At 35.2% G+C, this 25,446-nt stretch overlaps 4 protein-coding genes across 6 annotated transcripts; 2 read left to right on the top strand and 2 right to left on the bottom strand.

The window, feature by feature from the left end:
• Positions 1-366: 366 nt before the first annotated feature.
• Positions 367-8,502, top strand: LOC101894732 (probable ATP-dependent RNA helicase DHX34). The gene is made up of 14 exons (XM_059119088.1): positions 367-1,046; positions 1,106-1,272; positions 1,334-1,697; positions 1,766-1,914; positions 1,972-2,193; positions 2,254-2,451; positions 2,508-2,702; positions 2,781-2,920; positions 4,937-5,225; positions 5,293-5,588; positions 5,647-5,879; positions 5,986-6,256; positions 6,318-6,439; positions 8,262-8,502. The coding sequence occupies exons 1-14, from the start codon at positions 437-439 to the stop codon at positions 8,444-8,446; spliced, it is 3,441 nt and encodes a 1,146-aa protein (XP_058975071.1). The 5' UTR covers positions 367-436; the 3' UTR covers positions 8,447-8,502.
• A 1-nt stretch (position 8,503) lies between these two features.
• Positions 8,504-15,972, bottom strand: LOC101894071 (5'-3' exoribonuclease 1). Of its 2 annotated transcripts, none has more exons than XM_059119086.1 (19): positions 15,954-15,972; positions 15,452-15,613; positions 14,938-15,375; positions 14,427-14,865; positions 14,230-14,363; positions 14,063-14,158; positions 13,893-14,008; positions 13,256-13,448; positions 13,000-13,173; positions 12,648-12,938; positions 12,276-12,544; positions 11,894-12,213; positions 11,277-11,830; positions 11,078-11,218; positions 10,807-11,014; positions 10,101-10,588; positions 9,112-9,510; positions 8,957-9,052; positions 8,504-8,898 (listed from the first exon to the last, which is right to left on the bottom strand). In XM_059119086.1, the coding sequence occupies exons 2-19, from the start codon at positions 15,524-15,526 to the stop codon at positions 8,830-8,832; spliced, it is 4,500 nt and encodes a 1,499-aa protein (XP_058975069.1). In that variant the 5' UTR covers positions 15,527-15,613; positions 15,954-15,972; the 3' UTR covers positions 8,504-8,829. The 2 variants fall into 2 exon arrangements, with proteins under 2 accessions (XP_058975069.1, XP_011293575.2); XM_011295273.3 differs by lacking the exon at positions 15,954-15,972 and adding an exon at positions 15,804-15,947.
• A 2,233-nt stretch (positions 15,973-18,205) lies between these two features.
• LOC101894410 (replication factor C subunit 2) lies at positions 18,206-19,495 on the bottom strand. The gene is made up of 3 exons (XM_005175735.4): positions 19,345-19,495; positions 19,173-19,284; positions 18,206-19,119 (listed from the first exon to the last, which is right to left on the bottom strand). Exons 1-3 carry the CDS (start codon positions 19,398-19,400, stop codon positions 18,289-18,291), a joined length of 999 nt encoding a protein of 332 aa, XP_005175792.1. The 5' UTR covers positions 19,401-19,495; the 3' UTR covers positions 18,206-18,288.
• Positions 19,496-19,759: 264 nt separating this feature from the next.
• On the top strand, positions 19,760-23,976 carry LOC101893899 (probable isocitrate dehydrogenase [NAD] subunit alpha, mitochondrial). Of its 2 annotated transcripts, XM_020037837.2 has the most exons (7): positions 19,792-19,917; positions 20,089-20,151; positions 22,069-22,236; positions 22,313-22,707; positions 22,771-22,906; positions 22,972-23,085; positions 23,153-23,976. In XM_020037837.2, the coding sequence occupies exons 1-7, from the start codon at positions 19,891-19,893 to the stop codon at positions 23,375-23,377; spliced, it is 1,128 nt and encodes a 375-aa protein (XP_019893396.1). In that variant the 5' UTR covers positions 19,792-19,890; the 3' UTR covers positions 23,378-23,976. The 2 variants fall into 2 exon arrangements, with proteins under 2 accessions (XP_005175789.1, XP_019893396.1); XM_005175732.4 differs by lacking the exon at positions 20,089-20,151 and having other exon boundaries at positions 19,760-19,917.
• Positions 23,977-25,446: the final 1,470 nt, after the last annotated feature.

Here is a 25,446-nt window from a genome sequence, read left to right on the forward strand (position 1 = left end):
GATGAGACAACTTTTTAGTCTATACCTAATTTGTCTATGCTATGACCTTACCTTTTTATTATACTATGTCCAAAACTATATTCGAAATTAACGTCGAAGATGGCAGGGTGACCCTACCTTTCACCAGCTGTTTTTATTTATCCGCATTATCTTCATTCTCTTCATTCTAAACAAACTTTTTATGCTTTGGTTTCACATTCTAAACAATTATTTTTGCGATTTTTGTGACCGAACTCAACTGGAAGTGACATCCACCGGGTGATATTGGTGATTTTTCTTCTATTAATACAGGTATAATTTGAATAATTGTTCCTTACTCTGATTTGCTTCATCCCTTCTATCTATTTATACCAATTTCTTTTTTCTCTAAGGAACGAAGAAAGTTGTTTCAAAATACTAAAGGAATTTGGTTTCGAGTGTATTAAATATTTCCTCAATGGACAAATCCAAAGGCAAGCATCGTCAAGATGCCGAAGAAAAGACCAATTTAATTGATTTCTCATTTTGCGACCACAAGTCCGCTTTTGATCATTTGCTGTTGAGTAATGATCAACGTAATTCCCTTATTGAAGATCGCAATGATTTTTGGAAATTCGTTAACAAATATGAAGCTATGCTCAAAAATATGGGTCAACCTGTTTTACCACAACCTCTAGAAGACGGGGACGATTTAGCTGCAGCAACATCCAAAACTAATAAATTGCACTGTATTCCCATTAGATTGAATGAAGAAGCGAAGAAAAATAGGCATTTCTCTGATCACCACAGAAAATATTCTACAGGTGGTGGTGGAGATGTTACAGCTTTACGTGAAAAGCAACTTCAGGAAATTATTCTAATATATTTGGATTTCAAACAAAAGGAAAGATTTGCCAAAATCAAAAAGTTGAGGAAAACACAGCAAAATCTACCGATATTTAAGTACAAAGATGCTTTGAAGAAATCTCTGGATGAAACTAATGTTCTTATCATTGCCGGAGATACTGGCTGTGGTAAATCTACACAAGTGCCACAATATTTGTATGAATTTGGTTATAAGAGTATTGGTAGGTTGAGGAAAAATGTATTTGTTTGGTTTCTGTATTTTAGAATTTTATAATTCCAGCATGTACTCAGCCGCGTCGCCTGGCTTGTATCTCCTTGTCCAAACGTGTTGCCCATGAAATGCTGGATGATTATGGATCGACGGTTGGTTTCCAGATTCGCTTTGAGAAAAACAAAACTCAGCACACAAATATTTTGTTTATTACAGAGGGTTTGCTCCTGCGACAGGTAAGATAATAAAAATTAACTCACATTTGCATATCCTAACCCAGTTTTTCTACAATTTTAGTTAGCTCTGGAATGTAACTTGGAACAATATGATGTTTTGATATTGGATGAAATCCATGAACGTAATTTGTATGGTGACTTCTTGTTGGGCGTTACCAAATGTTTGCTGCGTGCCAAACCTACGCTTAAATTGATACTCATGTCTGCCACCATCAATGTTGAGCTATTTCACAACTATTTCAAAGATGAGGGTGCAAAGTTACTGCAAGTTCCGGGTCGTTTATATCCCATAAAAACGGTTTATATGCCGCCACCATCCTTGGAGTTGCAGGCAAAGACTTCGTCGCGTTCACAAAAATCATCTGGCCGATTGGATCCCGCACCATTTGTGCAGGTTTTAAGTTTAATTGATGAAAAGTATTCAAGTGGGTACTACAGATCTACAATACAGTTCAGTCGAGTAATACAATTTATTCATTTTGTATTTTTTCAGCTACTGAGCGTGGCGATGTATTGATATTTGTAAGTGGTGTCAACGAAATAACCACTGTATGTGATGCGGCCAAGGAATATGCCGAACAACAATCTCATTGGATTATCTTACCATTACACAGTGGTCTGTCGTTGGCAGAACAAGATAAAGTAAATAGAAAACAAATAGCGAGACACATATATCTTTGACCTATTCCACTTCCACAGGTATTTGATTACGCTCCCGAAGGAATGCGCAAATGTATTGTTTCCACAAATATAGCAGAAACTTCTTTAACTGTGGATGGTATACGTTTTGTGGTGGATTCGGGCAAGGTAAAGGAAATGTCTTATGATGCATCCTGTAAAGGTCAACGCTTAAAAGAATTTTGGGTATCAAAATCTTCAGCGGAACAGCGTAAAGGTCGTGCCGGTCGTACTGGACCAGGGGTAATATATTAATTAACGATTTTTAATGTTTTATTGGTTTTTCAACAATTTCTCCATTAGACATGCTTTCGTTTATTTAGTGAAAAGCAATATGATGCCTTTGAACCCTATCCTACACCGGAAATCTTTCGTGTTCCACTCGATTCGATTCTATTACAAATGGTATCGATGGGTCTGCCAAATGTGAGACAATTTCCATTCATAGAATCGCCTGATGAAGAAAGTATTGAACAGACAATATTGGGATTAAAGCAACATGTAATTACCAATGACACAGGAATTCATTTAACAAAAATAATCCATTTTTAATCTAGAATGCCTTTACTCCGGACGAAAAGATAACCGCCTTGGGAAAGTCGCTGACGAATTTACCCGTAGAAATAACTATTGGCAAAATGTTACTAATGGGCTGTGTCTTTCCGGATGTGGAGAAGATTTTAACTCTTGCCGCTGTCATGAGCGTACAAAATCCATTTACAAATCGTGCTTATACCGATCCAAAATGTGAGGTTAGATCACTTGAAGTTACAATAATGTTTTGTCAGAGTGATTTTTGTTTACATTTTATTTTTTATTTCATTACATAGGAAGCCCGTTCTGCTCTCGAATCAGATCAAGGTGATATATTTACATTGTTAAGGGCCTATCATGAATGGCTGTTAATAAAATGGGAAAATCGAGAGAGCACACGCAAATGGTGCCATAAATTGGGTATCGAGGAACAAAGGTAAGTTGTGACAAGGTGTTATTTTTTTTTTGGATACAACAAGTGAGGTTTATAAATACAGTGTCTTTGGCAACAGTAATCCGGAGAAAAATTCGGAGAATATTTTTGTTAAAGCAAATTAATTCACAGTATAGTATTTAGGGAGTCTTTTAGGTCCTTTTCTCCTTCAAAAACGCTTAAAAACTACAATAACTGGATCTAAAATTAAATTGTTGGGTTTTTTTATATTGTGAGATATATATGGTCTGTTCCCAAACTGCAAGAATGTAAAATTTTTGCCACTATAACCGGTTTTCCCCTTATGATATCCAACAACAAGTAAGCAAAGGCTATAGTTGTGCGGAGCCGACCATGTGATACCCTACAAATCGAATTTGGAAGATTTCGCTTTTGAAATGATGTCATAGAGCCCTGCTCAGATCTTACCTATAGCTTTTTGATCGGGGGCATTTGTCCAATATTTACGCACTCCCTCGATTTACCTTCAGACATATGGCTACAGATGGTACATATCATTTGATACGGCCAAAACGTGACTCATCGAAATAACGGTTTTAGACCCTAGGTCTCTTTGGACATTTTGAGTCAATCTAGCGATATGCGTCCGTCTGTCTGTCTGGCTGGTGCGCATAATAACTCTCGAAGGGAGTATCCGATTTGATCCAAACTTGGAACATCGTAATATTTTTGTCAAACTTAGATCGAGTTCGGAGATGGGCAATATCGGTGCACTCCTTCTGGTACCTCCCCCCACAAAAGGTCGAAATTTAAAAATATATATATTTTTTGCATGCAAAGAGTAAGGATAGTCCGAATTTGCTCCAACTTTGCAAATCTTAATATTTGCGTCAATGCTAGGTCTGGAGTGAAAATGGACAATATCGGTCCACTCCATCAAGTACCTCCCTTACAAATGGTCAAAATTTTGAATAATTACAACTCTCATAAAATGTGATGTAAGATTCCGATTGTATTCAAATTTCACATATCCTAATATTTATATTAACCCAAGGTCTAGTGCTAAGATGGAATGTATCGGTCCACTCCTTGTGGTACCTCCCCCACAAAAGGTCGAAATTTTCAAAAAATATATTTTTTGCATACAAAGAGAAAGGATAGTCCGATTTTGCTCCAACTTTGCATATCCTAATATTTGCGTCAGTGCTAGGTCTGGTGTGAAAATGGACAATATCGGTCCACTCCATCAAGTACCTCCCCCACAAATGGACAAAATTTTGAATAATTACAACTCTCATAAAATGAGATGTAAGATTCCGATTGTATTCAAATTTCACATATCCTAATATTTATATTAACCCAAGGTCTAGTGCTAAGATGGAATGTATCGGTCCACTCCTTGTGGTACCTCCCCCACAAAAGGTCGAAATTTTCAAAAATTATAATTTTTGCACACAAAGGGAAAGGATAGTCCGATTTTGCTCCAACTTTACAAATCCTAATATTTGCGTCAGTGCTAGGTCTGGCGTTGAGATGGAATATATCGGTTCACTCCTTCTAGTACCTCCCCCACAAAAGGTCGAAATTTTCAAAAAATATATTTTTTGCACACAAAGAGAAAGGATAGTCCGATTTTGCTCCATCTTCTCAAATTCTAATATTTGCGTCCGTGCTAGGTCAGGTGTGAAAATGGACAATATCGGTCCACTCGATCAAGTACCTCCCCCACAAAGGCTCAAAATTTTGAAGCTCATAAAAAGCGAAATTGACATCCGATTCCATTTAGGACTTGGTACACCCCAATATTTCCATTAACACAACACAGTCCAAACCTAGCACGTCGCAATATTTATATCATATTTATTTAGGTCCGATACGAAATGGCCAATAATGGCCCATTCCTTCGGAACCTACAGCATAAGGGGTTAAACATTTAAACATTTGAATAATCGTAACAGAAGTCAAAATATTTTTGAATAATCGAACGTTGACTGAGGCTATACATCTGTCGGCAAAACCGACTGATACTATTTTACTTGTTTTTTTTTTTCATTTTAGATTCTATGAAATCACCAAATTGCGGAATCAATTCCAAAATATTTTAGAATCCTGTAATATGACATCGAACACATCTAATGAAGATAATTTAACCAGCTCGGAAAGAGCAAAACGTCACGGTGAAGTTCGCATGTTGAAGGCGATAAAAAGAAAACAGAAATATCAGGAGCCAAGAAAGAGAAAAGTACTCAAACACCACACGCGTGATGGCGAAGAGGATTTCGATGATGCTGATGATGATATTAGGGATGTTGATTTTCGTTTGTATAATGATGCAGCCAAGTTGGAGGTAAGTTTTGCTGACTTCTGAAAAAAAAAGTTTTTTGATCGTAAAACATCTAGTTTTTATTCTTCAGGTTTTACTCAAATCATCCAAAACAGATAAACTACGTGATGTCTTGCTGTTAAAATTGATAATTGTGAGTGGATTTTATCCACAAATAGCTGTATCCGATGAATTCAACTACTGCAAGGGGGGGTCACAACAATTTTTCCATACCTTCTTGAAACCCTTCATCTCCATACATCCCAATTCATATTTTGCCAAATGTTTTGATATTCTTAAACTAAATGACAGTGATATATTGGAGAAACCTGCCTACTATCTTCCGAAGCAGGCATTAAGTGAAGCCCATCAGGTGTTGTGCTATCAGTAAGTTGAGATATTATTTTTCAGTAAAGAATTGTTTTCATTTAATTTCTTTTTTAAGAAATCTCCTGGAAACCGCCAAACCATATCTAATGAATTGTGTTCGAATGCCGGCAGCCCAAAGTTTGCTTTTGTTCTCATACAGCGTTGAAACAAATGCCTCAATCACCCGCATAATTTGTGATTCATGGTTATGCTTGGAATTCCCCACACCTGAGGTGGGATGTGAATTGCTATGCAGAGCCATTAAACTGCGAAGGTTATGGAATAAGCTATTAATGGATAAATTAACTGGTAAGTTTTTAGGGGTGTTGTGTGTTTTTAATTTAAGTTGAAAGATGTAGCTGCGGCCAAAAAATAATAGAAGTAGTGCTAATAATTTTTATTTTCTCCCCAAAAGATTTAGAATTGAGTGTGGATCATCCGAAAAACACAACGGATAATAAACAATTACAGGAAGATTTGTGGTATGATTTAATTAAATTCATGAGCCTCAATGTTGCCTATACCATCAAACGTTTATTGCCGGCCGATCTAAAGAATTTATATAATCATCAGCCGCTGGAGGATATAAATAATTGCAAAATAAATCCTTTTGCTAAAGACTATGAAATGACACCGAATACCGAAAAGGGTGGCATCAATATTGCAGAGAATTACATTTATAATTGGTAAGTTTTCTAGTACAATATCAACACCCCGATTTTTATTTTTTACTCTGATTTTTAATAGCTTACAAGAACAACAATGGTGTATAATTATGGACAATGAATTGAGTCAGCATACATGGACTTGCAGCTATTGTGATTACGAAATGGACTTCAATGTTATAGAAAAATTAATACATAAACAAAGTAAGTAATTGTATTTAAGTAATTTTTATAGCCTCAGCCATATGGCCACAGAGGGTATATATCATTTGATACGGCCAGGAACGTGCCTCATCGAAATTTACGAAATAACCCTAGGTATATTTTGGCCAAATCCGTTTCAGGACATTTATACTCGGTTTAGCGAGGTCCGTCTGTCTGTCTGGCTGGTGCGCAAGATAACTCTCGAAGGGAGTATCCGATTTGATCCAAACTTGGTACATAGTAATTTTATTGTCAAACTTAGATCGAGTTCAGGGATGAGCAATATCGGTCCACTCCTCCCACACAAAATGTCAACATTTTCAAAGAAAATATTTTTCTGCACAGTCCGGTTGCCTTAAAATTACGCACAACACAATATTTTTATTAGCCCAAGGTCTCGTATGAAGATGGAATATGTCGGTGCACTTCTTCAGGTACCACAGAGAGTAAAAATTTAGAGTAACCATGAAGCTCATAAAACACGAAATTAACTCCAGATTCCATTCAGATTTGGCACATCTCACATCTCAAACACAAGATATGTTATAAAGATTGTAGAGATCAGACCATTCCTTCTGATACCTTCCCCACAAAGGCTCAACGTTTTGAATAACCAAAACGGTCATAAAATCCGAAAGAAGCATTCAGTTGTCTTCAAATTACACACAACACAATATTTTTACTAACCCAAGGTCTGGAGTGAAAATGGGATATATCGGTCCACTCCTTCTGGTGCCTCCACCACAAAGAGTCAAAGTTTTGAATAATTATAAACCCCACAAAGAGTCAAAATGTTAAATATTAATGAAGCTCATACAACGCGAAATTAACATCCGATCTCAATACTTCCATCAACACGAGATCTGTTATAAAGATGGTAGAGATCAGACAATTTTTCTGGTACTTCCCTCACTAAGGATCAAATTTTTTCTTTTCTTTTTCTCTTCAAATTTCTCACATCCCATTATTTTTACTAACACAAGATCTGTTGTGAAAATGGGACATATTGCGGCATTCTTTCTGCTACATCGCCCACAAAGGATTTAAAAATTTTGAAAAACAAAACGCTCATACAACGCGAAATAAGCATCCAACTCTCTTCAAATTTCGCACACACACAGTTTTTTTAGCTGAATCAAAATTGTTATGAAGGTGATAGATATCTGCCAACCCATTATGGTACCTCTCCCACAAAGGGTCTCAATTTCCAATACTTATATCTGTCACAACTTGCGATACAAGTCAGCGATTCTTTACAACTTGCTATATCTAAACAATTATCTTAACTAGAAATCTGATATGAATATGTAATTTATCGATATTTATGTTTTCGCATAAAATTGGATATAAATGTTCGATTTCCTTCAAATTTTGAATGAACCAATATTTTTTTATGTAGTAGGTGAAGTATAAAAATGGAATACTTCAGTCCGCTACATCTGTTATTTCACGCTTATTTCCACATTTTCCAAAAATGTGCACATATCTCATATAAAGAATAGGAAGTAGTCGATATAGTCCAAATCTGGCACGTTTTAACATTTATATCAGTCTTAGGTCAGATACGAATTGGTTAATATTGGCCAACTGCTTCGGAACCTCCGCCAAAAAAGGGTCAACAGTTTGAATAATCATAATTCAATGCTGGGAGTATACGTCTATCGGCATAACCGACTGATACTATTTAACTTGTTTTTAATAAATTTTAATACTTTTAGTACTAATTTCCACAAACCCCTTCATCTGTCGGCATAACAGATTGATACTTTTTAATTTGTTTTTATCTAATATTGTTCTTTTTCGTTATCTCATTTATTTGCAGCTTGTAAAGAACGTCATAAATCGTCGGCAACAAATGAACGCAAATCAAGCAACGAACCAGCAACAACATCCACAAGCGGCAGCAACAGAAATAAGATTAAATATAACTGTACCATATGCTCTAAGGAATTATATCTAAGTCAAATAGATATATTAAAACATAAAAAAGTTTGCTCAAACAAATAAGGTATCATCCATGCATAAAATGTTCCCATAACATTGATAATGCTATACGAAATAAACTTTGAAATTCAGACCAAAAAAGACGATTTTAATTTAATAATGTTCTCTAGGATTTAAAATGTGTCCACAAAACGAAGTGTGTTTTGTTTTTTTTTTTCTTCTAGGCAGTAGACAACAACAATAAATAATTTATTTATTTATATGTTCATGCTCTACGACGATTTATAAACAATGATCTGGTATCATATAATTTTTTTGTTGATTTTCTTTCCTATAAACATCAGTGCTACAATGTACATTTAGACTTATGACTTGTAAGCAATCAAATAATAAAATGATGAATTAAAATTGAATTGATTTTTTTCTCCATTTCCATCTACTTCCGATTAATAGGCATAATCAAATTTGGCTCCAATTTTTGGAACACGTGGTGGCTTCTTGCGGGCATAGGTGGTCTAATAAGGAAGAAATGTAAATATAAAAAAGGAGATACTATTTTTATTACTAATTTACCTTTTTCTCGTTTGTATCTACAGTGCCCATGGTTTGAGCTTGGTTTGAGGTATTCCCATCACATGCATTATTGGCAGTTACAGATAATTGAGAAAACTAAAAATATAAAAAATTTTAATTTCTATTTTTCAAATATTCAATTGTTATTAAATTACATTTTGCGTTACGACGGCATCAGCTGTTTCCGTATTTGTATTTAAATTGTTTGGAGATGATGGTGTGGTGGACTTTCGTGCAACCTGTAGAGGTATAAACGCACCCTTTTGATTTAGGCTATTTGAAGCAAACATTTGTGCTGGATTCTGGCTTTGTGGATACACCTGAGGGGGTTGTTGTTGTTGAGCGACAGGAGATAAGTTGGGAAAACCAACCTGTGGAGGTCCAGCCATTTGACTCGGTGTGGGTAATGGTACTACGGTGCCACCTATAACAGCCATGGGAGCATTCGTTGTACTAAACGGCGCCTGTGGAAAGGGCAAACGTGGAAAACTATTTGTTGCAGGCAATCGTTGAGCATCCGATCTCCAGCTTGTCGGAGGTTGTGGCAATTGTGGCTATAATAAAACAGGAAAAATATACATAAACGAATTATTCTCATATATGATCTATAATACCATGTGGGGGATTTGCTTGTACTTTGGAACATAACACAAATTTGTTGTTGTGTGCTGAGGGGAGATGGGTGTGGTGTAAAGGGGGGGGGGAGGGGAGGGGTTGAAGCGAAGGGAAGAAGGAGAAAAATGGGGATGTGATCGTGTACAGAAAAAATACACACACACATAGAAATACAACAACCGTATGACAAAAACTAAAAGTGTTCCGCAGGAGAAAAATCTGCTCGATTTTGAAACGAGAAAAAACATGCGGACTTGATATTGGGGCTGCATCGAAAAATTGAGTTTGTTCAATTTTTATCGGCTCCCACGAGCTCTAACGCTTAAATTCGAGTTCCACTCTTTTTTCAAATTCGAGCTAATTTTTTGGAGGTCTGCTTTCAATTGACCAACAAAACCTTGAAGGTATCGCTTCGTATTTAGATTCGACACATATTTCATTGGTTTTCGAGTTATAGGTATACCATATATCACATATGTTAATTTAATTCATTTCCAAGACCATCTTGGTGTTGGGTTTTTAAACATACCTTACATACAGCAATTGGCGATGATGACGCCGTTGTTTGCTGGCTTCCCGCTGCTAATCCTAATAACGATTTTAAGGCATGTGTTCCATCATCTTGACCGTCTTGAACAATTGCCGAAGATGTCGTTGGTCCAGATGCGTTGAAATTCATGGACAGATTTGGAGGGTTTTGTAAAATCCTTATCGGCACATTTGGAGATTTTGGTGTGTTGGCCATAAAGAAATCCGCTGTGTTGTTATTCGAAACTGCGCCGCCGCCATTACCACCACCAACAGTATGTTTTACTTTGGTATTTGCAGATGGCATCCAAAAATCATTGCTGCCTTTTTGTACAACTTGTGGTGTTTTTACATCCTGCTGATTGGCCAAAACATTTGTGTTTGAATTATTTACAGATTGTTGATTTATGGCCCCTTGTTTCATGGATGAATTATTTCGACTTTCCTCCAATTGCAATTTGGCCTCGTAAAATTGTTCATTGTTGTTACCTAGAGAGCAAGAAGTACATCATTATTAGTACAAATTCTAACTGGGATGTTACTGACTCTCACTAAAACGGCCCATTTTTTTGTCGGACTATTTTATATTCAACGAATGTTCGATATTAATTTTTTCATTTTTTTTAGTATTTAGTGAACACACATGATATGGGCATAGGGGTGAGTTAGTGAAAGCCAGAATTGGAATTCATTTCATTTTCTATTACCTTGAGTAAATATTAAAAGGACGGAAGATTCTGGAACTTTATATACTCTTTGTGCAGCAATGCCATGTACATCATGGCCATTCGGCAAATGTTTGTCGAATAATACTTCATAGAAATTATCCACAGCCTTGACACATTCCAATCGAACCGGATTGGGATCACTTACCGGATAAATACCAATAACCGTGCCTTTGGCACCGAGAGGAACCTATCAATTTACATTTACATTAGTAGATATAGTAGACATTGTCGTAAGACAAAATGTGCTTACCATATATGTGGTTTTAACCACAACAACCCGATCGAATAATTGTATAGATCTTTTTGGTTTATAATGGCTGGGCAAGCTGACATCTGGTTTCAACAAGAGATGTGGCTTAACTTGTAATTTCACAGTCTTTACGGGCAAAGTCTAAAAACACAAAATCCTTAAATTAAACTATTGAAAAAAAAATGAATTTCTAATTTACCTTCAATTCTTCAATTGCTTCCAAGACCTTTTCCACAGCCTCCTTTTCCATTGTCTTTGAGCCGCAAGCTATTTTTTCCGCCTTCATGTGTGGCTGTTCCTTAAGCCATGCTGCAATCTCTTCTAATTTCCCCGAACCCACTTCTTTGGGGAATATGTCCTCTTCAAACAATAGCTCACTACGTTCAGAGGTACTGCTTAGATATTCAATGACCATTGGGAATCTTTCAATATAATCCTCAATTAATTTGATGGCCTTTGATGACATAAACCATTTATTGTCCATGCGCCGGGTGTAACCAACCAGCTCTTCTTGCGATTTGAAATATTTGAACTGTAAACCAATGTTGATTTTGGCAAGATTATCGGGAAGATCTGATTTTGGTCGGCGTGCACCTTTCACCACCAAAACTGGGCCAGTCAAACGGGCCAAACATTTAATTTGTATGCCAATTTGTGAGGCTGCCTGATATGAGTTAATGTAATCTTTTTCCAATTGACTTTGCATGTATTTGGCTTCGGAGAAATTTGGCTCGGGCAGAACGGTTATATTCACTAAATATTAAGTGAAAAGCGTCAGTACATAAATTTTGACAATTAAAAGTATGACATAATTACCCTTTAACCTTCCGCATTCATAAACCAACAATGGATTCATAACCACACCCTCACTGCCATAATAGGGATTGCCAACAAAAAATATCCGACTATTCTCTGGAAAAAGTTGTTCGATTTTCTTAACTTGATTTGACAAAGTGTTTTGTACGGCAATTTGTGATACAACGCCATGGGCGGGATAAGCCGTGGTGGTGGGACTCCACATTTCGTTTAAGGTCACCTTGCCTTGGCTGCCACAGATATACGATGAACCAATATAGGTGCGTACATGCACAAGTACTGAGAGATCAGGATATTCAATACCCATGCGTGTTGTTAAGCTACAATTGATATGTTCTTCTTTATTGAATTTCTGGTTAAAATTCTAAATTTCAATACTTACTGCTCCCTCACCGCCTTGGTGTGCAAGTCAAATCTTTTTGGATCCATGTCTTTAATGCCATCAACATCAATGTATTTCTCCCTGTTTGAAATGCCAACAACTTTGGATTTAACCAAATGTGGCCAACCAATATATACGGTTTGATTTAACATTTGCTCGGCTACCGTGAATATGTCATCAAAGTTTTTACGTGGCTGGGGTTGTAGGATCATATTTTCATTACGACTAGGATAGTCAAAGACCTTGACACGTGCACCTCTTATTTCAAACTAGAAAAATAGACAAAGAATATATATTTAATAAAATGTCAATTTGAATAAAAAATTTAATGTCATTCCCTCCAAGCAGCAAACATTGCTAAAAATAATATACCTTATATTCTAAATGTTTCATAGTTGGAAAACCAGGAAAGAAAACATGCCGCGCAGCATTTGGTAGTTCCACACAAACAGTCTTATCAGTGGCCACAGTAATATCTCTTGACCAAAATGGTTTCTCAGTGCAGAAAACATTGTACACAGGTTTCAGGGAGTAAATGCCTGGACATTGGCCTTGAGATTCAGGTGTATAATCGTACTGTAACATTGGACCATGTTGATTACGTTTACGTTCACTGGCTGATAATTGTTGGTCACATATTTCCATGGCTTGTAACAGCCGTTTCTGTAGAAAGACAAGTGCTTTTTAGTTGTGGAGTTTTGTAGTTTTTTTCACGTTTATTTACCTCATCTATGAATGGTATAAGTACCACTGCTTCCCATTCGTTTATTTTGCCATTGAGATCAGTTTTAAAGTCTTCGGGATAAAATTCGATTAGTTCACTGGAAGGATTGGTCATTAGATCTCTATATGCAGAGGGCAATAGTTGTTTGCTAGCTGCCGGTAAAACTGCCAATAACTAGTTTCAATTTTGAAAAATAAATAATATTTTATTAATAGTTTCGAGAGATACACAAAATGTAATGTGTATTGATATTCACCTGTTGAAATGGCAAAAAGGGTTTGCCCAAATCAAATTTAATCACATGATCCTTGAAATTTTTTAAATCACTTATAAATGGAGCATAATGATGGGGATAATACCATCCCCATGAGCGAACACCACGATAATAGTAGTCCAAGATCCATTGTAACGCTGTTATGTAGCATATCGCCTGCTCTTTTTTGTATTCGCTGAAAAGATAGCGATGCAGTAAATAATAGCCAAGGTAAAATAATAAAGGCATTATCTAAGTTAATCGTTTGCCGACCATATGATGTCCTACAACATAAACGCCGCATCCCAAAATAAGATCACACAAATGTGATCAAATAACAATATAATTCAGATTATATTTAAATTTAAGATTAGAAGCGTGTTTCTAGAAACAATTAGTTCCAGAACCTGCAAAAATCTTCTAGATATGAAACTTTTTTCGATAACATTAAGGAGAAATCGGATATCGTAGTACAGAGTTTTACATTCTTGCAGTTCTAGAACAGGCCAATAACGTCTCTGGTTTGGCAAAAACAAAATACTTGGGAGTACGGATAGACGGACTCAGAAAATGGTTGTAGAAGGTTTATAATAAAAAAGTTCATTATAATATAGTGTTGGTTATAAAAAACTGAACTTACCTATCAGAATTTTCTTGATTCAATTTATTCATGTAATAATTACGTTTATAATTTTCAAATTCTTCATTTATATGTTGACCATCTTCATCCGACAAATCTTCATCGTCATCCATGAACTATGATATAAATCAAATTAGGGGTATTAAATAAATATTCGTGATTAGACTTACTTGTTTGCTGCTTTCAATTAATGCTGCCAAATCGTCATCCACTTTCTCATTATTTATTTCACTAACATCGAAATCAAATGCTTCATCGATGCCATTCTAGAAATAGAAGGAAATTTGTTTCATTTCTTAGTTCCTCTAATATTTAAGGCTGTTGCTAATAAAATTACCTTTGATTGTTTCGCCTCAAAGTATTTTAAATCGGCATAATTCTCTTGGAAATTTTCAAATTCCACTTCGGCCAATACCTCAAAGTACTTCTCTAAACGTTCCAAATTTAGTTTGCCATTCTCATTGATGTTGCCTATGAAAGACGAATTGAAATGAAATTATTGATTTTAAAACAAATTCTCATTGAAATACTTACCACCCAGAGAGGGATAGACCTTTTTATAGGTATTATATAGCAAAGGTAATGCATTTGACGAAATATTTAGACATGGCAAATGTGGTATAAAATCATTGCCCACAAGAAATCCCATCAATACCCAATCATCAATTAATTTGGCTATATCAAAATCTGGATACTGTTTTAATTCATCAAATTCCAGTTCCAAATACTCTCTTAGAAGACCTAAGTGTAGTAGAAAGAAACGTGTCTCTTCCACAGAGGCTTTTTTATTCTTTTTGCCGAATTTTACTTCTTCGCGAAGCACAACAAAATGCAATTCATGGGTACACAAGCCCAATATAATTAAATCAGCATCAAGACCGTACAGGCAATGCCTTGTATTGGGATCGAAATCATTTTGTGATTTCAAATAACGTATATAATCCATGATTTTGTGTTCTCCTTCGCCGGGAGCCTAAAAATTGAGAAGAAGTATACAAATTGAGATATACAAAGCTAATAAAAATAATAAATTATTGCAACTTACATTGTGGCCACTCAAAATAACTCTGCATTTTTGCCACAGTGGATCAGCACTTATCTTACTCTTTATAAAATATCGCAGTGCCTCATGTAAACGATCCATGAATTCGGTGCCCGGTGTAATACAATTACTATCGAAACGTTCATGTTCTCGCACCTCACCGCGACTTAATGCTAATTTCTCCAATGTCTCAGCTTCCTTGGCTGAACGAAAGCGTCTGCTACGTTGTTGATTCATTTTTGCACGTGGTGCAACACCATCAATTGCCATAAAGAACAACTTTTGTGGCTTAATTAGAAAGAAGAGTTTGTCAATGTAATTGAAAATATCCTTGAACATTTCTTCTTCAGTGATATTGAAATGAATGTTCGTGTCATCCGGATGTGAGCAATTGTGTATGATTCCATTCATATCCAAATATAAATTGTCAAAATCTGGAACCTAAAACATTAAAACCGTAAAATGTTTTTTTTTTTCTTAGAAAATAAAAATATAACAAGTGGTTGCTTTTACTTACGCATTGTTCGCGGGCCAATTCACTAAGGCAAGGATACCTTTCACTAATGTAACGAAAGAATTTCGGGACACCCATGTTGTTGTTGTTGTTGCTGCTGCTATGCTGTGCAAATCAATCCTCTTGCAATGACTTTGATCCCCAAATATAATTAAGTTAATTATTCTAAAAGAAAAAAAAACAATGTTTGCTGCCAAATTAATACATATTTCTTATTTTTGTTGTAATAATTGAAGGCTTCCCCGTTCTTTGTCGCTTTTGCATTTTCTTTTTTTTTTTCTTGATCAATCAACAAATGTCTTTGTTGCAATCGAACTTTCACTTTTTCGAGGACTTTTTTATAATTATTACTTACCAAAGCAGGGGAAATTTTATTCTTTGTTGTATTATTTGTGTACTTTCATCAAAATCAACAGTATTTTCTTGATTAAAATGTATATTTACAGAGAAATGTTGAAATATTGCAAATGTTTGCAATGTTTTTTTTTTTTTTGGAATCGGTTACCTGATTACGCCGTCACGACGAGGTTGGTACGATACCCGTAGTATGCATGTACCCAAGGTAGATGTACTAGGTAATCGCATCAGCCCAGCTGACGGCACCATTAAATGTCAAAACAAATTGTTGTAATGAAGAATTCGCCCTAAATGAATGCAACAACAAGTTTCAAATTCGGTTGTTTTCAAAATGTTTATTTCAATGGTACAATGATATCAAGGTAGGGCTATGATACCATATGATTTCAATTTTTTTATTTTCTTGCTCAGAAAATATTCAAATTCGGGTGTTTTTAAAATGCTTATTGTCACTTATGCATCGACAAAGTCTACAGTTTTTGTAGCGAAATAATCCTTTAGAGATATATAGTACATGATTTTGAATAGAAGTGTTGACCTTTCATTCAGTTATCGCAGTTTTCAATTATTTATTCAAAATCAATGCAACAAGTTGTTTGATTTTTTATTTTTTTGATACTAATTCTGACATTACAAGCCAAACAGGTAGACCTCTATACTTGCAATTTTTTCAAAGTTGACCTACCTTCTCTTCATTGTACCTACCTTCTTGAAATAAACATTTTGAAAACATCCGAATTTGAATATTTTCTGCACAATTTTTTTTGTTATTGAAAAGAAAACCTAGCCCTACCTGTATATAATTGTACCCATGGTACAATGAAGAGAAGGTAGGTCATCTTTGAAAAAATTGCAAGTATAGAGGTCTACCTGTTTGGCTTGTAATGTCAGAATTAGTATCAAAACAATAAAAAATCAAACAACTTGTTGCATTTATTTTGAATAAATAATTGAAAACCGCGATAACTGAATGAAAGGTTAACACTTCTTTTCAAAATCATGTACTATATATCTCTAAAGGATTATTTCGCTACAAAAAGTCTAGATTTTGTCGATGCATACGTTGAAATAAACATTTTGAAAACATCCGAATTTGAATATTTTCTGAACAATTTTTTTGTTATTGAAAAGAAAACACATACATAAACATATAAAGATGACATATTAAGCCAAGAAAATAAAAAAATTAAAATCATATGGTATCATAGCCCTACCTTGATATCATTGTACCATGATTGTACCATGCATTCTTCTACCATGATATGTAGTGTCAAATTTTCCATATGTAGACGTTGCTCACATCGTGTGATACGTGGACGACATTTCACTTAGGAAATACATAATACATTCAGTTGTCGCGGTTTTCTTGATCTTTTTTGATTTTTTTATTATTTTGATACTAATTCAGACATTACAAGCCAAACAGGTAGACCTCTATACTTGCAATTTTTTCAAAGTTGACCTACCTTCTCTTCATTGTACCATGGGTAGACCCATCGACACAGCTGCTGGGACAATGAACTGTCAAACCAATTTTAGAATTGAAAAAGTTGAATGAAAAATTATTTAAATTTGTAAAAATTGTTGAAAAAGGCAATTATAATAACAACACCTGAGCACCACATTCTGAGGTCGTATAAGAAAACATATAAAAATCTACTTATATTTTAACCAAAAAAATTGAAAATTTTTGACATATCAATGTTCCCATGTGTTGCTGCATCTACAAATATTCTTCAGTCATGTCACCACCTCTATATATTCGTTTATGACACTATAAACTACTTATATTCCTGATATACCTACGATTCTTAGAAGACTACGTTTTGTCCATTTGTCTGCTGAAATAAACATAATAACCACAATATTTTATGAGGAAATCTGTGGCAATTGGGTATATAGATTCACAAGGCTGAATTGCAAGTTTTTACTTATTTTGGGAGTTTTCGTTTTATTGAATCTCCTAATTTTTACTATTTTGTGTGTATTTAATCTAAAGGCAATATTTTCAAAATTTTTGTATCGACGAAAAATTTTATTGACAGTTACTCTCCAACCGAATTTAAAAACAGAAAAAATATATGTTAAATGTCAACATTTATACAAAAAGTTCAAAACATGAATGAAAATTGTTAAATGAAAGATAAAATAAATCTTTGGAGGAAAAACAATAATTTCTTCTATTATTATTGCTAATTTCATGTACTTCTGTACAAATTCCTATAAAAATCAACAAACAAAAAGTTTGAAAAAAAGGAATTATGTTACTATGAATTAGGAATCGGGTTAATTTGTGTAACTAATTCTGAGAGCGAACAACAACATAGCATAATGTAACATAAGCTTTTCTGCACATCCTTTACCTATTTTCCTATGACGGGACATGAAATCAAGTGGATATTGTTTTTTGGAACCATATATCATATATTTATTAGCCATATATCTAAATCTTACATTTAAATAAAAAAATATTGAACGATTTTTTAATTTACTTCAGATAATTCACATAATCTTGCCAGCAGACTTGTTAGTTGCAACAACGAGTTCAAACCATCTACAACTTTCATGTGTGTTACACCAATTTCTCGAATAAAATTCAATTTCATGTGTTCATCGACATTCAATCGCTTGCACACACGAAATATATTACCAATTATATCTTCGGCTGCATAGCCGAAACGCCATAGTTTCGCCAATATCTTATAGGCCTTATGTATATCATTTTGAGCACAATGCTGTAGCATATCTTGTATAAGCATAGGATGTGGTTCATCGCAAACCTTGAACACGTTGGGTCCGGTGATTTTACCAAAACCCTGAGCGGTGGATTGTAGATTGTTCAAAGCTTGACGCATATCACCTTGGGCTGTAAATACAATGGCTTCCAAACCCTCCTCATCGTATTCTAAATTTTCACGTTGGCACACTTCTATTAACTTGGCCAAGATTTGGGCATCTGACAGCTTGGTGAAACGTAACATGGCACAACGTGATTGTATTGGCTCAATAATTTTCTCACTGGTATTACAGGCCAAAGCAAAACGTGTGGTATTACTGTATATTTCCATGGTGCGACGAAGAGCTTGTTGGGCACCCTCAGTCATACTATCCGCCTCGTCCAATATAATGATCTTATGGCGTCCCCGTGGCAATGTTACCTTCTGCTGGGCAAACATTTTGATTTTGTTACGAACGACATCAATACCACGTTCATTGGAAGCATTCAATTCCAGGACGGCCTCTTTGTAGCTCTCCCCCAATAGAATGCGAGCCAAGCATTGTATGGTAGTCGTTTTACCAACTCCAGGAGGACCCTAAAAAATGATTTGTGTTTTATAATTATTTTCATTGGAAGTGTCTATCTTACGGCAATAATAATATTTGGAGCATTTCCTTGGGTAGCAAATACCGAAAGTCTAGCCACAGTGTCTTCATTGCCCACAATCTCATCGAATTTCACAGGTCGATATTTTTCAATCCTTTGGAGAGATAAAAAATCTATGTAAAATACATTTTTAATTATTTTTCTTGTTACCCACCATGGTAAGTTGCGTTTTTTGATTTCCTCGGCAGTTAATTCAATGTTTTCCGGCATGTTTATTGATTTTTTTCTGTTGCAAATGCCGCTAATATGTTTTTGCTAGGGATAGATAAGTCGATTACCGATTAATCGAATACTTGTTTATAGCGCCAAAATTCGTGTTAGTGTTGCCACTGTGGAAAATTTTAAATGAGGCCACACATGACCATAACAGCTGATTGTAAACTGTATTATTTTGTGTTGCTATAATGAATTGATAAAGATTATATATTATTTGGAACATGTAAAAAGCAAAGGGTCAGTATATATATTTTTACCAAGTTTCTTTAACTGCACTTAGACATATAAGTTGTTACTATTTTTGATGTGGCATTACTAGAAAAAAATCAGAGTTACATTTTTTCCACTAACCATACTACACTTTTATGCAACCCTTGCCTTCTGTCAGTGTTCAATCGTGTGGCAACGGAGTCCGGACGTGTGTGCGGTTAAGTTTTTGTGTGTGAAAAAGAAAATTGCATAAACCCAAAATCAACAAAAAACCATGGCTGCAAGATTGATTCAAAAGATTGTAAGATTCTTAACAGAAAAAAATTGCCATTGCATGTTTTGTATTAAACAAAAACGTGTTACAAATCCAACATTATTGCCCCGTTAAAAGTTAACATTTTCTTCTGTCTCTGTGTGTTCTTGAACGTTTAATATCCCATCCAAATTTTTTACACTTCGATTTAATTTTTAGTTAAAAAGTATTGGAATTAATGTCTCCCGGGAAACAAATGCATTGCCCTCGAGTGGTATAAAGGTATTAAGACGAGGAGACATTGCGTCTCAATTCCAATTGGAACAACACACATTTTCCATGGCATAAGGCAAACGCAAGAAGTGTGTCTGTGCCAAAGAATACTTGCGAAAGACGACGACTTCTTGCGGTGGCTGTCAACATTTTTTTACATAACACTTTGATGGGGTGGAAAAAATTCAAATGTTTTTCTGTTTTCAACTCCATGTTGAGGTATTGGCTTTAACATTAGAGGAATATGAAACTATTTAATGTTGTTAATGGATGTTTTAGGAGTTTTTAATGTTATTTAAAAAAATTGGTAGCATTTCTGATTTCCTGAAAATTTCTTAACCTCAACTTTAGCAAATGAAAGGAAGGAAGTAGGTTTGGGTTCTTATGTCAACCGTATCAGGGGGCTTTTTAACAAATCGATTCTACTGGAATGCCTTGAAACCCATTTTGGAGGTAAAAAATATATTTGAATTCTTTGCGAGCTTTTATTATATCTTTTTAGATATGCTGTTTTATATCGTTCCTCTTATGTAATTTTCTTCTCACTTGGCATTTAATTGAAGCAATTGATGGATATTGTTTGTTCATATATCCACACAGTGTTTGTTTGCCTTTAATTTATGCATTTGAAAATGTGCTATCATTGTCAATTGTATGCACTATCATTAGCTCAATTAAGTAATAGTAAATTCGCTTCGGCTGAATGGAAAAGCCGGTATTGCAATGTTTAACCCTCAAGTGGCCAACACGCAATATATGGTTCGGAATTAAGTTCTATGGAAGAACAATAAATCGAACATAAGTTTTGTAAGAACTCTACAATTTTTTTTGAAATTGTTTTCCAGTGGTAGATATACTTATCCTTCCTTATTCCGGGAAACTATTTTTTTCTTGGGGACGGAGCCGAATTTTTGATACGAATGTCCGGCATCAAGAGACAAAGGTTGTAAACGCGGTTCAGGATTTATACTCAAAATATAAATTTTTTGTACCCGGATTTTTTATAAAACTCCTAAAAAGTCGAAAAAGGGTCCATTAAGGGGTATCAACAAAATTGATTTCAAATTATAGCTGACACCCTTACCTTTACAAAATACTACAATTCAAACGATATCTTTATGTCATATATGGGGTAAGTGAATACGGGTCTAGGCCGGGCCTTGATCCAGGGCTTTTGTGTCAAAAATTTGGGTCCCAGGTCCATCCCCAAGTAAAAATACCTACCTGTTAAAAATTTTTCGAAAAAAAAAAAATCGAAGAATTTTTACTAAACTATAGTTGTTGCTGATATTATTTAGAAAGATATATTTCCAAAATTTGAATTTATGTTTATCGCATTGTTTTTGTAAAACAATTTGGGTACTCCTTCGTAGGTAGGCACGAGTTATTCAACCTAGGTTTCTTAGGAACATAACGAAACAATTGCAGCACAACCTTTTAAAATCGTTGAAAATGGACTTGCAATAGAACATACGTACATTTATGGGTTTTAAACTAATAGCGTTTATTCGAATAGAGAAATTAAGTCCGTATATACAATTGAATGTTACTCTTTTCGTTTACATCTCCAAGATTTTCGGCCTGTTGTAATGTGGACTATTGTAATGTGGAAAGAAAGTGTCAGAAAATCTTTTACAATTCCTTATTTTAAATACTTTGTTCCGCAAAAATTCTCTTTCGACATTTTGAAAAAATTTCCATATTCTGTAAAAAACTCATTTAACTTAGCCTGGTATTTCTCTATTTCCCATTTGTTATTTTTCCTAATATCAACCTTCCCACAAATAACAGATCAAACGATAAATCGCTTCTCCTCCTTCTCTATCTCTGCTAGCACATAATTTCATCCATTCCAATTTCTTATTGTTGTTATATTTAGTTCAAAAATTTACTAATTTTCTCTACTCCTCATTGTGTTTTTTTTAGGTTAGCACAACCCCAGCCTGTGGTCGCTCCTATTCCTCGGGTGTACGCAAGGTCACTTTAATTCCCGGTGATGGTATTGGACCTGAAATTTCTGCTGCCGTGCAAAAAATTTTCACTGCTGCCAATGTGCCCATTGAATGGGAAGCCGTTGATGTGACTCCCGTCCGGGTATGTTGTTTACCGAGCAACTCCTTAAATATAATTTAACATAATTTAACATTCCAATTACTTTCTTCGATTGCAGGGTCCTGATGGCATGTTCGGTATTCCACAAGCTGCCATCGATTCAGTAAACACAAACAAAATCGGTTTGAAGGGTCCCTTGATGACACCCGTTGGCAAAGGTCATCGCTCCTTGAATTTGGCCTTGCGCAAAGAATTCAACTTGTACGCCAACGTCAGACCATGCAGAAGTTTGGAAGGTTACAAGACCTTGTACGATAATGTTGATGTTGTGACCATTCGTGAAAACACTGAAGGTGAATACTCCGGTATTGAACATGAAATCGTTGATGGTGTTGTACAGAGTATTAAATTGATTACTGAGGAAGCCTCGAAACGTGTGGCCGAATATGCTTTCCAATATGCCAAGAACAATAACAGGAAGAAGGTTACTGTTGTCCATAAGGCCAATATTATGTAAGTTATATAGTTTCCATGTATTAGTTGCCTCCTTATATGTTTTTGTTATCCTCAAAACAGGCGTATGTCCGACGGTTTGTTCTTGCGCTGTGTCCGCGACATGGCCAACAACTATCCCGAAATTAAATTTGAGGAAAAGTATTTGGATACCGTTTGCTTGAACATGGTACAAGATCCCAACAAATACGATGTTTTGGTAAGTGGTGTTTTGTTTTATTTTAATTACAAAAAAAAAAGTAAAAAAAAATTGGTTACTTCTAGGTCATGCCTAACTTGTATGGTGACATTTTGTCTGATATGTGCGCCGGTTTGGTTGGTGGTCTGGGTTTGACTCCCTCTGGCAACATGGGTCTTAACGGTGCCCTCTTCGAATCTGTAAGTTCTATAAAAATCTGTTGTACATTAGCAGTTTTTATTATACTACCTATTTTCTTTTGCACAGGTTCACGGTACTGCCCCCGATATTGCTGGCAAAGATTTGGCCAACCCCACTGCCTTGTTGTTGTCTGCTGTCATGATGTTGAGACACATGGAACTTAACTCCCATGCCGATAAAATTGAACAAGCTTGCTTTGCTGTCATTAAGGAAGGCAAATACTTGACTGGCGATTTGGGCGGCAAAGCCAAGTGCTCCGAATTCACAAATGAAATTTGCTCCAAACTGTAAATAGTTTCCTCGGCAGCAAAAAACCAACAACATCGCCACAAACTCATATTTGTTTTAAGCCAAATAATAAAGAATTGCATCGTTCAAAACAACAACAACAATAACAACTATATTCTCAAAATACATAAGAAGCTCTTAAAACATCAAGTAACAACGGATAGTATTGTATGTTCGAATACCTACTTAATGCAATTAAATGCAAAATTTTATTATAATTATTATTTTTTTTTCGATTAGTTAGAGAAAAGGAAAACAAAAATTTTTGCCCTCCTTACTTTGCCGTATTATTTTTTAATTTGTAATTTATTATGTTTAATTAGTTTTTTTTTTTGTTTTTGTCCAAAAAAAGAAGTCATTATATTGTTATTTAAATATTTAAAACTAATCAGCAGCCCAATTTACTTTTCATTTGTAATTATATTTCTGCTCCCACCACCATTAAAGTCAAAGAAAAAAACCAACAACAACATCTGCATTACCAAACTACAAATGCAAATGCAAAGAACGGGAAACCCCTTATGAAAATTGTCATCAAAATAAACACAAAACAATTGTTGAGATAAATATATAAATAAAAAGAAATGATATTTAAAAGAAAATATGATACAGTTGTTTTTACATTGGGTAAACGCGGGACAAGGGGGGTGAGATGTAGGTAAAGGGAATTATTTTAAAACACAACAAAAAGATTGGAAAATCTGGCCAAAACCATCTTGAGAACTAAAACCTGGGGTAATCTACAGGATGATATGAAAAAACTGCAACCAACTTCAGCTTGCAGTCATTTCCAAACCACTCGTCCGACAGCTGTTAACATTATTCCAGTGACAGCTCATTATATTGTTTACAAGCGTACAAAAGCATTTTGGCGAGAATTTTGCAGAAAAAAGTTATTCGTGATGGAATTCAAGCGTGATAGCGTCATTTCTTTATATTTGGCTGGAAAACCAAAAGTGGCTATCGTTAGAGCACTCCAGCATTTAAATGTGAATAAATCTTTTGTGTCTCGTACCATCGCTCATTACCGTGACCCGCAGACCTTGGACATTCCAACCGGACTCACCCACCATCGCACTCAATACGCGCCACCCAAGAATGGTTACAAAGTTAGGTTCCTCGCTTCATTTCTAGCGCACAATGGCCATCAAAATCTCCGGATACCAATCCGTTGGACTATTGTGTCTGGAGTATTTTGGAAAGCACGGTTGGCACTAAAAAATACCAACGTGTCGATCACCTCAAGCAAGCTCTTCGCCGGGAATGGGCCAGAATACCGTAGAGCAACATTCATTGGCCGTTTGAAGGCTTTAATTCGTGCCAAAGGTGACCAATTCGATTTCAACTTATTCTAAAATTTGATGCTATTTCGGACATTTTTTGCTTTCATTCAATATAATTAAAAAAATGTATGGAAAAATTTATCTCCATAATAGAAGTAGTGACCCTTTGTATGTGAGGTACCAGAAGGGGTTCGCAGATATATATCATCTTCACAATAGACCTTGTATTACCAAAAAAAAATGTGTGTGTGAAATTTGAAAAGAGTTAGATGCTTATTTCGCTTTCTTTTAGCGTTTTGTTTTTCCAAATCTTCAACTCTATGTGGGGGAGGTACCAGAAGAAATGGTCCAATCTATACCATCGTTATAACAGACCTTCTGTTGCTGAAAATATTGCGATGTGCCAAGTCTGAACTGAATCGTATTTTAATTTCGTGTGTTATTAGCTTCATGAATATTCAGAATTTCGATCCTTTGTGGGGGAGGTACCAGAAGGAGTGGACCGATATATTCCATCTTCACACCAGACCATGGGTTATTGAAAATATTGTGATGTGTGTAATTTGATGAGAACTGGATGCTTATTTCGTATTTTATGATCGTTTTGGTTATTCAAAACTTTGACCGTTTGTGGGGGAGGTACTAGAAGGAATGGTCCGATCTCTAATATATTTATAACAGATTTTGTGTTTATGGAAATATTAAGATGTGCCAAGTCTGAATTGGATGTTAATTTCGCGTTTTATTAGCTTCATAAATATTCAGAATTTTGATCCTTTGTGGGGGGAT

Source organism: Musca domestica, unplaced genomic scaffold, assembly GCF_030504385.1.
Source record: "Musca domestica strain aabys unplaced genomic scaffold, Musca_domestica.polishedcontigs.V.1.1 14, whole genome shotgun sequence".
Taxonomy (NCBI): Eukaryota; Metazoa; Arthropoda; class Insecta; order Diptera; family Muscidae; genus Musca; species Musca domestica.